General features: G+C 36.5%; 1 protein-coding gene across 1 annotated transcript in view; it reads left to right on the top strand.

The window, feature by feature from the left end:
- The window catches only part of GUCY1B1 (guanylate cyclase 1 soluble subunit beta 1), a 48948-nt gene extending 45905 nt beyond the window's left edge, over positions 1-3043 (top strand). Inside the window, exons 12-14 of the mRNA XM_004040547.5 lie at positions 34-188; positions 541-667; positions 1831-3043. Of these exons, the coding sequence (XP_004040595.1) occupies positions 34-188; positions 541-667; positions 1831-1854 (306 nt within the window). The 3' untranslated portion in view covers positions 1855-3043. The remainder of the gene's footprint in view (positions 1-33; positions 189-540; positions 668-1830) is intronic.
- The last annotated feature ends 15808 nt before the right edge of the window (positions 3044-18851 follow it).

Here is an 18851-nt window from a genome sequence, read left to right on the forward strand (position 1 = left end):
AAAATGATTGAAGCAAAGCTTTCTTTTTTGCAGATAACAATAGGGATACACACTGGAGAGGTAGTTACAGGTGTCATAGGACAGAGGATGCCTCGATACTGTCTTTTTGGGAATACTGTCAACCTCACAAGCCGAACAGAAACCACAGGAGAAAAGGGAAAAATAAATGTGTCTGAATATACATACAGGTGAGAGAAAATGTCTTGGTATTTACTGATTTGCAAAGAAAATGTGTCTTTGCATGTGGTTTAATTCTCTGAGAGATTTTGTTGCTTTAACAGAGTTATCACCTTCACTCTTCCCCACTGCTTGTAGAGTTGTTTACTTTTTATTTGAGAGGATTGTGTCATTATTTCCATTTTATATGATTTCACAACATCTTAGGAAATCCTGATATGATCGTTGTTTCTAAAGCTTTGAGTTACCTTTCAGTACTTCAGCATTTGTTCTTGCCATCTTGGTTTATAACATGACACATGTCACCTTCTCTATAAAACTTCTGTATACTTCTCTCTCTACTCCCCTTCCCTTGTCTTTTAGATGTCTTATGTCTCCAGAAAATTCAGATCCACAATTCCACTTGGAGCACAGAGGCCCAGTGTCCATGAAGGGCAAAAAAGAACCAATGCAAGTTTGGTTTCTATCCAGAAAAAATACAGGAACAGAGGTATGACTAATCAAAGTGTAATTTGCGTGCTTAAGACAGAGTATAAGTATGGAAAACTAAAGCAAAATCACTGAAAATGTATTTCATTTGAAAAGAATTCTTGCTAACAGAAATTAACTTCTAAGTAAAGCAGTGGAAATAATTGAACATTAATGAGCCAATTACAATCATAAGTACTTTTTAGGGGATACTTTAGTGATTTTTGTCCTCTAATGAAATGAAAACCAACAGACTGGATTGAGAAGGCTGCTTTTTTTCTTGCTGTTGTGGTTGTTTTGCTCTTCCTCTGTAGTCTGGCTCAAAGGTAAGTGGGCTGTGAGGGGCTCCCCTGACCCCTTTCCTCAGCTCTCTAAGTTGGCTCTGAGATCACCAGCATTGTTAAATAAGGGCTGTGATTCATGGGAGGTTTCTTAACCATGAAGCTTAAGATCCTTTTAAGGGGCAGGCTATCTTTCTATGGAGTGATTGGGGAATTTTGGAAATCCTAGTCCCTCATGTGTTTCTCCTAGATAGATGAGTGATTTTTAACTTGCTAGAATCTGATTAATTCCTTAGGGAAGATTTAAGTTCTTTCTACTACTATCGTTATACTCCAGGCAGAGCCCATGTGCTAGAATGGACTTCAGAACAGTGGCACATCCAAAGTGGAATCACACCTCTCATAGAGGCCTTGCACACACTAAGATCATGGCTAGCCTCTTCCTAGCCTTTTGTAAGGAGTGGCATCAGAAGCAAGTTTGATACTTTGTTACCCTGTTGATGTGTTGTTTCCTCATGGGGGATAAGACTGCATGCTCATATTTCTCTTTTAGTATGTATAAAATCTCTAAAAATGCTTTTAGAGCATAACAACTTCTAAAGGGAATAGAATGCCAGGGTTTGAAATATTTATCTTCTTTCACCTGGTTTAACATTAAATCATTTTCCTATGAGGTGGACATGCTTATTGATGTTCTTCTGATAAACTAAACCATAATTACCTCAAACATTGGTCATCTTAGTCGTGCGGTCCTGTTTTTCCCAGAATTATGGTGGGAATGATTTACAGAAACTGTAGATGTGAACATGGATCACACTCTCATAAAGAGAAAAATATATTTAATTGATATTATAAACCTCACTATCACTGTAAATCAATCCCTCTTTTCTTCTGCCTTTTTAAGGAAACAAAGCAGGATGATGACTGAATCTTGGATTATGGGGTGAAGAGGAGTACAGACTAGGTTCCAGCTTTCTCCTAACACGTGCCAAGCACAGGAGCAGTTCTTCCCTATGGATACAGATTTTCTTTTGTCCTTGTCCATTACCCCAAGCCTTTCTTCTAGATATATCTCTCACTATCCGTTATTCAACTTTAGCTCTGCTTTTTATTATTTTTTAGTCTTTAGTATATTATCTAAAGTTTGGCTTTTGACGTGGATGATGTGAGCTTCATGTGTCTTAAAATCTACTACAAGCATTACCTAACATGGTGATCTGCAAGTAGTGGGCACCCAACAAATATTTGTTGAATTTAGTTAAATGAAACTGAACAGTGTTTGGCCATGTGTATATTTATATCATGGTTTACCAAATCTGTTTAGGGTTCCATATATATGTATATGTATATTTTAATGACTATAACGTAATAAAGTTTATATCATGTTGGTGTATATCATTATAGAAATCATTTTCTAAAGGAGTGAATTCTAAGTTTTAGGGGAAAAAATGCAATTTATTTTCAGACTCCCAAAGTAAGAATTAATATATCATGCTAAGAACATAGTGACTATTTTGAAGTATGCTACTTCTCTTTCAGAAATATAGAATACACGTTTCTGTTATTAAAGTATTTGATTACTAATTCAAATCATGTGGCAATTATAATTCTTCTAAAATGCTATCATTTCTAACTGTATCCCCTGTATTAAATCTCATTAACCACAGGCAGCTGTTACAGAAAGCTGCATTGTTTCACATTGAGCTGTTACATTAGTTCAGGCTAAATGCTGGGAGCTCCAACCACATCCAAGAATAAATCTGGAAACACACTGCTGGGATACTGCTGTTAGAGCCCTTCTTGGCCTTGTATTCCCAGAAATGAGCTCCCTTTCCTTAGCTTAGAAGAATGTGATTATATCCAGGACATCATGTTCAGAAAACTTAGTTTACTTTCAGCATAGAATGCATTACTGTTGGAATAATTAGCCTCTAGCTCTTAAACGTCTCTGATAACTTATTAATATCTATCTTTATAAAATAGAGTGCAACTACTTTTGTGTAAAAATGTTTGCCTTTAAATTTAGTATTTCATATAAGCACATCGATATATGTATAAATGTTCCATGTTAATGTGTAAAAGAATCTGTAATAAATTATTTTTTTCACTTGTCTCTATACAGTTTTTATTTCAATAAAAATGGTATTAACATTATTCTTCATTTTATTAATGCCATTATTTTGTAAATACATTTTACAATTTTGCCTATTTGCTACCATTATAAATTTTCACTGACTCCTTATAGACAGCATATTCTTAAATGCTATATTTCTTTTTAATACCAACAGAGTGACAGGAAATAAAGACTGGGCATGGAAAGGGGCAACAGTTAAATATTGAATGTCATCAGCTTATTTAAAGAGCTCTGAATCATTTAGGGATGATAGACATGTATACAAGTAATGAAAATATGCGATATTCATAATGAAGAAATATATTCAAATACAGAAATAATACTTAGAGAAAGAGTGACTTGAAAGAAAAGAGGTGAAGTGGGGATAGTTGTTATGCCTATTTTGGGGGGAGAGTTAGGTATACTCAGAAACTACATTGACACTGTCATCTTCCCAGAATCCTACATATATTTATTTAGCCTCTACTTTGGGTAGGCACTGCTCAAGATATTTGAGAAATGTCATTGAACAAAACATCTCTGCCTTTGAATACCTCATATTCCAATTTTTACATCTTGCATGTTTTTAAATCTCTACTTTATTCTGCCAACACTCTTCGAAGTCCAGGCACTCATCATGTGTAACTTGAACAGTTGCAAGATCTTCCCTATAAATCTACTTCCTACCTTTGCCACCTCCATTCCACACTCTCAAATTGCTGCCAGAGTGGTCTTTTACAAATCCAAATTGCTCTCCTGCGTACAATCACTTAAATGCTACTCATTGTCTGTACACCTTAGCAAAGCATGTAAACATTGTCACCTTAACCAGCCTTATCTGCTAGTTGCTACCTTTGTAATTCTATGCTCTGCTCTGTCTGAATACCCTCTACCCATACTCTGCTGCAAATTCATTTCTTGCTAAGACTCAGCTCAATATCCTCTTGTTGGAAATTTCCCTGTTAGGAAAGTTTAGCTTCCCCTATTGTCCCAGGATCTTTACAATGGTTCACATATTATCTGTTTATATATAGGATTCCTTATTAGGCTTTAAGTTTCTTATGGCTAAAATAGTTCCTCTTTCACCAGATATTCCTTGAACCTTCCACAAAATAGGCACTTGACAAATATTTGTTGAACAAAGGAATGGAGGGAGCAGCCTCTTCGAGCAGTGGGGCTGGAAGCCAGATTTAAAGGGAATGAGGAATAAGAAATGAGATAGATTGGAGAAAAGAGGAGGCACAAAAATGGCACTGTTAAACTTGTGCTTAGAGAAAATCATGCTGACACTGGTGCACGGGCTGATTTAGAGGGAAAGAGCCTGGTTTAAGGTTGGCATTAGGGGGCTACTCTACTTCATGCATAGGCCTGCTTTAAGGTGATGGCAGGACAGGAGGCTAATTGAAGAGCAGTCAAGATTCACATTAAAAGTGCATAATAACTCACAGGCCAAAGGGGATGAGAAGGTTAGGGTCAAGTAGAAAGCTTCTGGCTTGCTTAGTGGGTAGTTGATGGCTCCATTTGACGTGGTGGTGGATGTAGAAAGGTAAGTGAGCTTAGAGGAAAGGTGCCTAATATTAGGCATGGCTTCGAAGTTCTGGTGAATACATTTTTAAAAAACAATGATTTTCAGGTAGCATTAATGTGAGGAGAGAATAGAACTTTTTTTTTCCAAGTTGGGCCAAACTGCTTTGAATTTCCAAACAACCTGTCACTAGCTCCATGATATTGGTAAAGTCATTTAACCTTTGTGTAACCTGGTTAGGTCATTGTAAAGACAGAGATTATAATAACCACTCACTAGAGTTGTTGGCAGATCAAACTGAAATACGAAGAAGTCAGAGGAGTTGGAACTTTGGCTTGGCATTTCAGAAAGGCTAAAAGGTAATCTAAGAAATGAAAATTTACAAATCTTTGGTAACAGATATTGTTATAGTTGAATCATGGACAGCACATGTCATGAAAAAACAGGAGGGTCAACAAGAAAAATCAATAAACACATTTATCTTTGCCAATTATTGAAACAAACCCAATGGAAACCACCAAAATATTAGAACCAAATGTTGTGAAATGATAACAGTTTATCAGTTTGAACTGAATTGTTTTAAACTTTAACAATTAAATACCATTTTAAAGGTATATATTTTTAATTATATAAGTTATATATTTATTATATTATAGATTACATATATTATATGTATTTTAGCACTAATTCACTATTTCATTCAGTTTAAATCTGTATTTGATTCACCAAATGATATGTTCTATTTCCTTTGTCATTGAAAGGAAAAATAATTTGCTTACCTCCCTCATAGGTTTCTTTCTTTCTTTTTTTTTTGTACCACCCTCACTAATGGTTTATAGAACCCCTAGAGGGCAGCAGAGAATGCTGTTTGTAATTGAAATCTGAAAAAGAACTGAAAGGAGACAGATTCTCTCACAGGACAGAGTTCATCTTGTCTCCTAGCTGTCACTTCCTGTGTGCAACCTTGAATTCACTCCTTCCACTCTTTCTCAAGTTCAAAGGAATATAATAAAAATAATTATTTATACTTATTAAGACCATTTGTAGAGCATGAAATCTATCCACACGTATCTTGTTCTGAAATGTCACCAAAATATTTCCTGCTAATTCTGCAGGAAGGTAAAACATTTGCTAAAACAAGCAATTTGTAATAAGAACAATAGTTTTGTACAATATTTTTATGAGTAAACTAACTTGCTTGTAGCTCATGTTAAAAGTTATTAAATAGAAATAGGATACTATTTACTTATAAGGATAAAATTGGAAAAAAATTTATTTTACATTAATAGAAAATGCTTTTGTGATTCTTCCTTGCTACTTATACCATATCAGAAAGAAGAAATATAGTGTGAATTAACAAAACAAAATTTAACAAAAAACAAAGCACCGTACAGAGAATCAAGAACCTGAGTCCAATTCTGGTGAGGAAATCTTGTGGCCTTTAGAAGTCACTTAACTTTACAACTCAGTTACCTCATCTGAAAAAAAAGGAGCTGGTTAAGGTGATATCCAAACTAAATTATTGCTCCAAAATTCCATCATTTTGTTGGTAACAATTCCAGGGTTTTTGTATCAGAAGCATTCTAACCAAAGTGACTCCATCTTTACAGAGGCTGGGTAAAATGAGGCTGAGACCTGCTGGGCTGCGTTCCCAGGACGTGGGGCATTCTTAGTCACAGAATGTCTACAGTTAAGGGAATAGGTTAATAATGTTTACTGAACAGACCCAGGACTTAACAGACCCAGGAAATGTCCAGGTGTCCCAATATCTTAGGAACAAATGTATTCTTAATTTAAGAATACGTTTTGCTTTAAAGATAATAATACAGATTATTGTAGAACAGTAGTTAAGCAAATACTCAGCTGATAAAACACCATGCAGTAAAGAAGCAGGCCAAAACCCACCAAAACCAAGATGGCAGTGAAAGCCACCTCTGGTCATCTTCACTGCTCATTATATGCCAATTATAATAAATTAGCAGGTTAAAACATGCTCCTAGCGCCATGGCAGTTTACAGATGCCATGGCAACATCAGAAGTTACTCTATCTGGTCTGAAAGGAGGAGTAACTCTCAGTCCTGGGAATTCTCCACTCCTTTCCTGGAAAACTCATGAATATTCCACCCCTCATTTAGCATTTAATCAAGAAATAATCATAAGTTTACTCAGTCCAGCAGCCATGCCACTGCTCTATGGAGTAGCCATTCTTTTACTCCTTTACTTTCCTAATAAAGTTGTTTTCACTGTACTCTGTGGATTCACCTCAGATTCTTTCTTGGATGAGATCCAAGAACTCTCTCTTGTGGTCTGGATCAGTGCCCTTTTCCAGTAACTCTTGTGCTAGGATTTTGGCCTGAAACTTTTGGGAATACAATCTAAAGTTTTGACAATCTAGTAGTGTTGAATAGATCAACTGAAAGACTGAAAGCTAACTTCCAAGAAATAAACAAATCTGAGGTAAACACTTGGTGAGGACTTTTGACTCCAAGCTAAAATCAAAATGACTAAGGTCCTGATTAGTGTATAAGAGTATTAATATTATGTATGTCTACTAAAAATGTGCCCTATAATATTTAATTATGTTAGCTAAATTTAAGTGTTTAATAAACAGTCACATTCTTGATGACCTGAAAACAAGGAGAGAATGTATGTCTCTATTTCAATTATATGTATTCACACAATCGCTGTGGTACAGTCTATCCCAAATAGGGCTTAAATATAGGGGCCAGGCATAGTGGCTCACGCCTGTAAACCAGCACTTTGGGAGGCCAAGGCAGGTGAATCACTTGAGGTCGGGAGTTTGAGACCAGCCTAATCAACATGGTGAAAATCTGTCTCTACTGAAAATACAAAAATTAGCCAGGTGTTGTGATGGGCACCTGTAATCCCAGATACTCGGGAGGCTGAGGCAGCAGAATCACTTGAGCCTGGGAGGCGGAGGTTGCAGTGGGCCGAGATCACTACTGCACTCCAGCCTGGGCGTCAGAGCAAGAATCTGTCTCAAAAAAAATTACAGGTAAAAAATATCAGTGAGTATTACATATAGGTTGGGGTTTTTAAAATGTTATTCTTATGAAATATATTTCCCAATTATGTAAAGTAGTGACCACAGTTGCCTACCAAACAGTTTTAGATCATTAGGGGGAAAGGAGTCACATAAAATTAAAGTATTAACTTAGAAAACACTTTTAAACTGTTGTAAATACTGTCCCTTTTGTGGTTTTCTGCATCACATGAATAAATGTCAATATATTAATAATTTTTATATACCCATGAATATAATACCATCATATTGTTCTGGACAACAACAGTACCTAAATCCGACACTGTGACTACACACAGTTTTAGACGTACTAGTACAAATAACATAATCAAAGATATTTTGTTTATTTTTGTGTAAAAATCATTACAGTCTAAGGCAGGCATGGGTGAAACCAGCGACTGAGTGCTCTGCTCCCGGGCAACTGGGGCTCTGAAGAGGAGGGGTCAGGGGAGTCCCCTGAGAAGTTTGTGTCCTGGAATCCAAGACAAGGTGAGGGCAGGGCCTGAAGAAAATACAAGTCTCAGGAAATATGTAGATTTCAAATTGATCTGACAAAAAACCCTAGTGGTCTGTCCAAAGAAGCCAGTAGCCAGAAGAAGCATTACAGGCAGGAAGCATTATGAAGTTAAGTGTGTCTGGTGTTGGAAGCCTTTTTGCACAGTGCTAGTTTGTGTGTGCAGTGGTGATTTTGGCACCTGTTTAATAATTGTATATCCTCAATCGCAAGTATTGGACAGGATATTGAATAATGGGAGGTTGCAATTTCTTAATGTGTTAGTATAACTATTTTTTCCTCTAAAGCACAGTGTTTTTAAGTCTGTTTAGAAAACTTCCAGGCGCGGTGGCTCATGCCTGTAATCCCAGCACTTTGGGAGGCCGAGGTGGGCGGATCACGAGATCAAGAGTTTGATACCAGCCTGACCAACATGTTGAAACCCCGTCTCTACTAAAAATACAAAAATTAGCTGAGCGTGGTGTCACGTGCCTGTAATCCAAGCTACTCAAGAGGCTGAGGCAGGATAATGGCTTGAACCCAGGAGGAGGAGATTGCAGTGAGCTGAGATAGCGCTACTGCACTCCAGCTTGGGCGACAGAGCGAAACTCCATCTCAAAAAAAAAAAAAAAAAAAAAAAAAAAGAACACTGCAAGGGTAATGTCTAACAGCATGGTTTAATAGTAATACAATGTAAGGCCCAAATATAAGTCACATATGACGTGGATTTTTAAATCTAAAAATTTCTAGTAGCCACACTTCAAAAGGTAGAAAGAAACCAGTGAAATTGACTTTAATAATATGTTTTATTTAACTCAGTATAAGCAAAATATGATCATTTCAACATGTAATACATTTAAAATCATTAATTAAATATTTAAAATCAGTGTGTATTTTAAAATCAGTGTGTATTTTAAAATCAGTGTGTATTTATACACTTTAAAATCAGTGCGTATTTATACACTAAAATCAATGCGTATTTCTACACTTTAAAATCAGTGTGTATTTATACACTAAAATCAGTGTGTATTTATACACTTTAAAATCAGTGTGTATTTATACACTTTAAAATCAGTGTGTATTTATACACTAAAATCAGTGTGTATTTATACACTAAAATCAGTGTGTATTTATACACTTTAAAATCAGTGTGTATTTATACACTAAAATCAGTGTGTATTTATACACTAAAATCAGTGTGTATTTTACATTTTGCAGCACATCTAATTTCAGACCAGCCACTTTTCAAGTGCTCAGTGGTCTCATGAAGCTAGTGGCTATCATATTGAACAGTGCAGGTCTACATATGCAGGTTATTGATTGGATCTTTTATCCAAAACAATCATCTTAGATACTTGATTGTTTTGTTTCCTCCTTACCAGAAAATTGGATCAACTTTGTTATTTATAAAAACAAACAAGTAGCTGAGTAGTTGAAGTGGTCATTAAATTAAGAAAAAAGAGTATAGGCAGGTTTATACTTTTTATTCTGATTTATAAGATGTAGTTTTGAATAGAGTGTTTCTTTTGAACTCTAACATTCTATATACTACAACATAATATAAATGGTGATAAAAAGAGTAATAAAGGAAAATGAGTTCTATATGAGGTATTTCTCAAACAACATTTGCAGAAAAGAAAGTGGACTATTTTATAAGTTGCTAACATTAGCAACTTCATGATTTGAGATGATAAAGGATCTTACATTTTCACCTGACAATTCTTTCGCAGTCTTTTAATAAGAAGCAATTATAAAGCACTAAGAAGCACCTATTATCTTTTGACAAAGTTAAGGCTCTTTATAAAGATCTAGTTCATCAGTCAGTTACCACCCACATCATATTTCTTTTTTTCATTTGTATTCCTGTTAAAGGTTGTTCTTTCCCTGTCAACCCAGCTTACTCTTTTTGCACTTGACAGTAATGTTACCAAAGTATTAACTGAAAGAGAATTATGCAAAAGTTGACTACCAAAAGATTTGTACCCTTGAATACGCAGGAACAATTTTCACTTGATTTGTGCTCAGTAAAGTGTATCAGAAAGTTCAGAACCCTTCAGACCTCAGGAGGAGCAAATGTTCCTGTCACACTGACCATGTGTCTTTTTGTGAATTTACCAAAAGTTCTTCCTGATTCATGAATGTTTGAAATTCAAAACTCATTGTATACAGCTTGTTGGATTTCTTGACATGTAAAGTACTTTTAAAAAGAGTTCTTTTAAAGATACTGTTAATACTATAAAATAACAGTTATAAAATTTGCTTTTAAAATATATATTTATTTAAATATTGTGCTGTATTATAACTGACCATCAAACAACAGACATGAGAGTTGAGATAAGTGGTGACCAGATCCCTGCTGCCCTCAGGCTCACAACTACCAGCATGGAAATCGGAGTAATCCTACAGTCACTGCAAGTTCAATGGTGATTTGAACATTTTACATGTTTAATCCTTGCAGCAATTTATTAAGTATATACTCTTATTATTGACTTCATTTTACTCATGAGGAAACTGGAGCACATAAAGTTTGGGGAACTGCCCAAATGTTAAACAGAGAGTGAGTGGGTAAAGCCAGTATCCACACCCAGACAAATGGATTCCAGAGCCCAAGCTTCCAACTAGAATGCTCGGATGCATCTCATAACAAAATAAGCAAGTGGCTGGCAAGTGGCGTACATCTGGTGGGAGTTTTAACACCAGATGAGTGTGTGTCAGGTAACAAAGTTCTAGTCAGGCAAGCAGGCAAGGAGTGTGAAGAAGATATGGCAGGTGGTATTGGCCCTAAACTTTACGACTAACTCTGAACAACAGGATGTGGAAGGCTGGGGCACAAGCAGTGGGGGCTGAGGCAGGGAAGGTAAACATGTTCCCCTAAAGATGGATCACAAGACAGCGATTATAAAGGCTAGACCGGGAGAACCTGTATGTTGTGCAGGAGGAAAAACAGCTTGATGCTAATTCGCCCCTCTGTGTATAAAAGGCTTACGTTCTTCTGCCTGATACCCAGATTGGTTCTAGAGTTTTCAGATTTGGGGACTGATGAACTCCAACAGCAAACCCTGATGAGCTGTACAAGTAGGGAAAGAATGTCCTTGACTGCATCCTCCCATTAAGGCATCTGCTAAGAGAGCAGTCTTGCTGGATGTGGAAGGAATCCTGCATAAAGGTAGTCAGCCTTAGTCTCCCTCACTCCGCCACGATGACTAGCATTTTAATCTTATTTGTATGGGCTTCTGACAAAGGAAATTTGGGGCAGGGAGGGGGCTCTTTCTAAGGCTTATAACAGGTTCTTCCAGAAATATAGAAGAAATTTTTCAGCTTTCCCAATCTCAGTTAGGTCTGTGCTTTCATAGCATCTGAGTAAAAGACCATTGCTATTCTTCTATCTGTTACAATTTTAATGATTTACTGTCTTCTGGTCAAATAGACTGTGGGAGAAATCAGGTCAGACACTGCACATCCACTCATTGGCTCCAGTAGCCAGTTCCAGAGCCTTGTCACAGTAGGGGTTCAGAATTGTCAGGTATCCTTCCTCCAAATACTGGAGAAGAGTTGGTGAAGAAGAATGTCGTTTGTACAACTTGTAAAGTATCTGTGTTTTCCACTTGATAGTCTGTTTTGTGCATTGGCTGTAGATTTATTTACTGGAACGGCCTTCTCATCATATACATGTGCACATCCATGACTGATGCCATGTTGTAGTTTTTAACAAAGCATTGTTGAACATTTGAAGGATAATATCAGAAGGGAATAGCTGCGCAGAATATAAAACACTCAAGATTAAAAATTCTTCTGCCTGTAATCCCAGCACTTTGGGAGGCTGAGGTGGGCAGATCACAAGGTCAAAAAATGGAGACCATCCTGGCCAAATGGTGAAACCCTATCTCTACTAAAAATACAAAAATTAGCTGGGCATGGTGGCTGGTGTCTGTAGTCCCAGCTACTTGAGAGGCTGAGGCAGGAGAATCACTTGAACCCGGGAGGCAGAGGTTGCAGTGAGCTGAGATCGCGCCTCTACACTCCAGCCTGGCAACAGAGTGCAGTCTCAAAAAAAAGGCTTCTTCTCAAGTTTCTAAATTCCCCTGGCTATATTCAATCACATGGCGTCCCAGTGCCAGCCAAAGGACACCTCAGCGAGGAATCTTTCTGTCTTCACTCTTCACCAAGTCCCAGTGCCTCTAAATCTCTCTTGGCCTACCTAAAGGTATCGTCCGTTTTCTTGCATTATTGATGTCTAGAACTTATCACAATTTATTATGAAGTTAAGGGAATAATTTTTAAATTGTTAGCAATTATCCTTACCACCAGATAATAAAACATTGTTGATATATATGAAGACATCCCAGCATTCAGGCATAATGTATGCACTTTCTTCTAAATGGTGCCGTAAAAGAGAACGTGATTTGCAGATATTTGCCATAAGCAACAACCACTCTAAGTGAAGAGAAAAAGTACCTTGCCCCCTCTGGTTTTCACTTAGTAATTTAGGAATTACACGTTATTTATATGGGATTGTATATGTTTATCCACATTTTAATGACTAGATTTAAATTGATTTTAAATTACTATCAATATATTATGATAATCATTAAAACATCATTACATCATTAAACAATCATTTAGAAAGTTTTGCTCCTTTTAAAACTAATGCATGAATTAAGCTGAATAACAACGAAAAAGTATCAATATTTTACCATCACTAACACCATTGAATAATACTGTTTTCATGACCACAAAGTACCATTTTCCCAAGCATAAGTTATTTAGGCTGCCAAATTATATTGAAAACAAATATCAAATGTCACCAAAATATAAAATCTTCATCCATTTTTCTATATCAGATTGCAAGAGAAGAAAGAACCTGATTTGCTCAGTGATTCATATGAATCTGATTTGAGCAGTAAAATTAATAATGACAGTATTGGATTATGTCCCACATAATTAAGAAAACTTCCTGAACTCATACTTACTAAGTAAATGACTTAAATAATAAATAAATGAGGGATAAAGGTCAATTCTTCCTTACAGAATGATTTCAATAAAAATAATTATGAACAGATCAGTACTTGGGGCAAGGGAAGGAGAGAATTTGGAGAGTTGGAGTAATGGATCGAACGTGGAGTGAAATTAATCAACAGGTTAAACTATTCTATATCTTTGTGAGATTCCCTTTACCATAAAAAGTGGTTCGTGTATTTAAAAATGGTTCTCTGTTACACCATCCTTAGAATAATAGAAAAGTTTTTTTTTTCTCAATGTATTCTCAGGGAATAACCCCATGCTTTTAGTTACAGTATTTTCCCCAGTTTTTTTTTTTTTTTTGTAAAAGATTACACAATATCAAGTCCTTTTTTCACTCAATATCATAGTTAAGCATTTTTCGACATAGAGTGAGTATTTAATGTTCACATAAAATTTCATCCCGTAGCTGGACCATGATTTTCTCAACCATTTTAGCATAGCCAGACATTGACACTCAGAAGCTGAGGATGGATTGGGTAGTGAGGTACGGCCCAGTTTTCTTGTGCATTTCAGTTGCCTACGTGGTACAGCCCTAATACACTGAAGCAAGACCTACTTGTTCATTCAGCACATACTAATTGAGCTCCCACAACATGCCAGACTCTCGTCTAAGAGCGTAGGTTAGATTGATGGAAAATAAACAGAGCTCCTTGCCCTCAGAGGGCTTACCTTCTAGCAGAGGGGGACAGAAAATACACCATAAATATATTAGGTTGGGTCAAAAGTAATTGTGTTTTTGCCATTAAAAATAATTTGCACCAACCTAATATATTTTTACTAATGGATCCCAGAATGTGCCCAACTCCCAATGTTGTGATGTATGTGTCTCTTCATGTTTTTATGTGAGAATTCCTGCTAGAGAGATTTTATATACATACATACGTGGTACACACACTCACACACACTCACACCCACATGCACACATTCTCCGAGAGTAAAATTGCTGGGTCCTAATTATGAGTATATTTAATTTGCCTTAAGTACTGTCACAGTGATCTCCAGAATTGCTGTACCTGTGGTCATTACCGTCACTAGTGCATGAGAATTCTCATATTCCTATATTCCTTGCCAACATTTGGCACTATACTGCCTACTTTCCTTTCTGGCCTTAACTGCAATCTGACCACCTCATTTAAGAAACTGCAGTAGCTCTTTCTTAATTTGTGGTAGGGTGAAGATCTTGGATAAGAATTCAAAAATCCCCATAATCTGTTCATTCTCTTTTGATCCAAAAGGACTTCTGATTACTCAATTTTATTCCCCTTCCAATTCTTCTAAGCTAATCTTCTTGCTGTTTTGCAAACACACTATGTAAATGCAAATTTGCTGCTGCTGGCATTTGCTTTCAAGCTTCCTTCTCTTTATTTATCCAAGTTCTAACAATCCAGTCTGCAGGATTCAACTGTTTTGAGAAACTCAAAAACTTTAGTAATTATTTCTCTTTATCTTCTCTGAACTAATTTTTACAATAAACAGTCTGAAAATAAATCATGTATTGTTTTTCTTTTTCTTTTCTTTCTTCTTTGTAAAAAAAAAAAAAAAAAAATTAATGTGAGGGCTTGTTTCCCAACTAGAATTCAAGAGAAAGAAACAAGGATATAGTACATTTCTGTTGTAAGCAATTACCCTTTGAATAAAGGGCATAGCAGGACAAGGGACATAACCTGAAGGTGACTTTGACTTATCCTTAATGACAGAGAGAGCAGGTAGCCAAGGATCCCCCAGAGAAACCCTGCCTTCAAGCCTAAAACAGCCTGAAGGCTGAAAAACCAGACTTCAGGGTTGGGCATGAGGCCCGTCCTTTTCCAACTGATTCTTTCTGATTAACGCCCACCTGAGCACTAGGAGGACAGAGTGGAGCCTCGGGATGTTTGAGCACCCTTTGCAGAGGGGAGGAGACTGCCTTCCCTTATTCCTGGGTAGTGACTGGGATTCAATCTGTGAGATGGGGGCCTATTAACGGGAACCCTTCACGCTTTGCTGAGAGTGTTTTCTCCTTTCCCCCCTCATCCTTCAAAGTGTCTGTGTGTCTAACTTTTCCTGGTCGTGTGACAAGGACTCGGTTTTTTCTACAACATTAATAATGGCAGAAACTCTGCCAGTGATTTTGAAAAATATATTAATTTATTCAAGACATCTTAGTGGTAACTGACAGAAACCTGTATAACTGAATTGTATGCTGTGGTTTGTTAGCCTATGAATTTCTAAATGTCATTTAAAATTGACGTTTGAATCCTTCGAGTTATTTTTTAAAATTAACTTACAGTCTTCTTTCTGCAGGCATTTAATTAGTGCAGATGTGTAAGATCTGATGAAATAATGGATTGGCATAAAAGTTGCTGGACACTATTATAGGAATAATTACTGGACCAGTTATGGAAATTGTTGGGCACTTTGGTAGTGTTTAATGTTTTTTCTTATTTGTTCCCTACTCCTACTTCCAACTCTGGTAAAATTTATCTCAGTTGATTCTAGTGAAAATTTGAGATACAAATCCCTTCTCATCTGACTTCTGTTCCTCCCATTTCTCATCCTTAACTCTGATTTTGGATATAGGCATTCCATTGAGACCCTTTTAATTCTTGCTAAGTCTTGAGACTTCGAAGGAAACTTCCTATCACCTTAAATCTAAAGGTAATGTCTTACATGCCAACACTCACTCTGCCTTCAGATGAACAGTGAAGCTCTACTAGGCTTTCAGAATGTTAGTAATGGGATGACTCGGTAAGATAAGCAACAAAGTAAATACAACAGTCCTTATATTAGGCATCTTTTCTAAAGCTGGCAGTTTATTTCTTGCTGACTACATACATTTATTTGTTTTCTGAATGATTTCAAATATTTGTTCTTTGTTCATGATAAAAAAAATTGCATAAACCTCTGAGGATCACTATTTATAGAAAAATAGTTAAAATGCAATTCATTCACCAACACTTTTCTGAAATCTATTCTTACTTAGAATACTATTTCCCTAGTAACTATGACATTTACTGCGATTATGTTTTCACACCACAACAAAACAACCTAAGAAGCTGGTCAATATCTATATTAGGTAGATTGGCCAATACCTACCTGAAAGTCATACAATATACCCTCCATCATGTTACAGGTGATAAAATATAAGTGTGACTGTTCATTCACCCTCTTGACTCTTTTGGCGTCACAATTTCTGTAGCAGGTTTGCTATCTTCTGAATCCAATCAAAATTACACAGATACCCAGTCATCTTTCAGCTGCAGCTTCTTCCTACTTTTCCATGATTTCCTGTTCTCTAGGACATCTCAAATTCCATCTGCCCTTCAATGCCTACTGAGCTCTTATAGCAAAAAATCAATGCTCACAAATTAGTTTGGAAAAATCTTTATCACAAGATAATGGGGGATTTCTGAATTTTTATGTGCTACTATTGATTGTATAAATTGGTACAGTTATGTCAGGGAGCAATTTGACAATATGTAGTCAAGATAAAGATGCATATACCACAACATTTTATCAATTTCACTTCCAGGTACATACCAAAAGGTAATGTATACAGAATTTCACTGCAGTATTTTTGTTATAAGTGGAAATTTGGAACTATGTAAATATGCATTTGTAGGGGAAAATCAATCCATCAACCATAATATATGTATGGATGTAATTTTGTGCAACAGTTTAATAAACCACATCTTTATTTGTTAACATGAACACACTTTAAACGGGTAAAATTGAAAAGTAGTTTTCAGACTAATGTACATAGCATGATTTCATATAAATAAAATAGGATGGAAATATGCCAAAATATAATGTTGGTTAAATCTGAGTTGTGTTAACCATGTCCAAAAATTTCATAGGTTTTTTTGTGATAATTCTTTACCACTTAAACTACTTATTTCCTTCCTTATCCATTATTTGCCTGCCTTTGAGTAGGTTTTGCTAGGGATATTTAACTGCAGGTACAACTTTTCCAAACTTAATTTTGTTTTTTCCTTGGCATTCAATCTCCATGGATATGACATCAACAAGATTTTCAGGTACTTCCTTCCACAAACACATCTTCATTCTAGGATTATTGTCTACTCCTTTCATTTATATTTAGGTCTATAAGTAAAGTCATAAATCTTTTATTATAACATATAACTTCAGTGGAGAGATTAAATTTTTATTTTATATACCATACCTCAGTTGATTTGTTAACATGAACGTGTTATTTCTCAAACCTTCCAGCACAGATTTTCTATATAACATGCATTTCCTGCTACTATGGTAGTTACCAGAGGCTCATGAAACTTCAGGTTCCATCTGCAATATGGGGAGCATAACCATAACTCAGCCTTCAAGAAATAAATTTTTTCAACAACGTAAGATATCAGGTGTGTTAGTCCGTTTTCACGCTGCTGATAAAGACATAGCCAAGACTGTGAAGAAAAAAAGATTTAACTGGACTTACAGTTTCACATGGCTGGGGAGGGCTCAGAATCATGGTGGGAGGCAAAAGACACTTCATACATACTGTCAGCAAGAAAAAAAATGAGGGAGATGCAAAAGCAAAAAGCCCTGATAAAACCATCAGATCTCATGAGATTTATTCACTATCATGGGAACAGTATGGGGGAAACGGCCCCCATGATTCAAATTATCTCCCACAACACAAGGGAATTATGGGAGTACGATTCAAGATGAGATATGGGTGGGACACAGAGACAAACCATATTACTAGGTATCATTATGAAGCACTGACCATCTACTTCCCAACCAATTGAATGTACAATGGGAAAATTCCTTGTTCATTCGCAGCACTCTGGCCAGGAAATAGCAATGTTACATGAGTGTTCTTACCAGAGAATCACTGACATTGGCTTAGTCTGTACATAGTAGTCCTACAAATGTACTCCTCTAGCCTGAATCTCTATCATCTTGAGCCACTGCCTCCCAACTTTTAAATACACTTTTTTTTTTTTTTGAGACAGAGTCTCGCTCTGTTGCCCAGGCTGGAAGGCAGGGGTGTGATCTCAGCTCACTGCAACCTCCACCTCCCAGGTTTAAACAATTCTCCTGCCTCAGCCTCCCGAGTAGCTGAAATTGCAGCTACTGGCTAATTTGCACCCCTGGCTAATTTTTCGTATTTTTAGTAGAGATGGGGTTTCACCATGTTGGTGAGGCTAGTCTCGATCTCCTGACCTCAGGTGATCCACCTGCCTTGGCCTCCCAAAGTGCTGGGATTACAGGCGTGAGCCACCCTGCCCAGACTAAATACACTTTTAAAAGCAGTTTTAGGTTTACACACACACACACACACACACATGCACAAAACTGAGTGAAAAATACAGAGCTCCCATATACCCCCTTAACCTACCACCCCCAGTTTCCCCTATTATTAACATCTTGTATGATTGCGGTACTTTTGTTGCAATCGATGAGCCAATATTGATGCCTTATTACTAACTAAAGTCCATAGTTTATGTTAGGATTCACTCTTTGTGTTGTACATTCTATGGGTTTTGACAAATGCATAATTACATGTATCTAACATTACAGTATCATACAGACTAGTTTCACTGCCCTAAAAATCCCGTGTGCTCCATCTATTCATTTTTCCCTCCTTCCCTCAAGCTCCTGTCAATCACTGATATTTCAAAATTCTTTATGGTTTCAATAGTTTTGTCTTCCCTGGCATGCTATATCGGTGGAATCCTATGGTATGTAGCCTTTTCAGATTGGTATCTTTCACTTAGCAATATGCCTTTAAT

Source organism: Gorilla gorilla, chromosome 3, assembly GCF_029281585.2.
Source record: "Gorilla gorilla gorilla isolate KB3781 chromosome 3, NHGRI_mGorGor1-v2.1_pri, whole genome shotgun sequence".
NCBI lineage: Eukaryota > Metazoa > Chordata > Mammalia > Primates > Hominidae > Gorilla > Gorilla gorilla.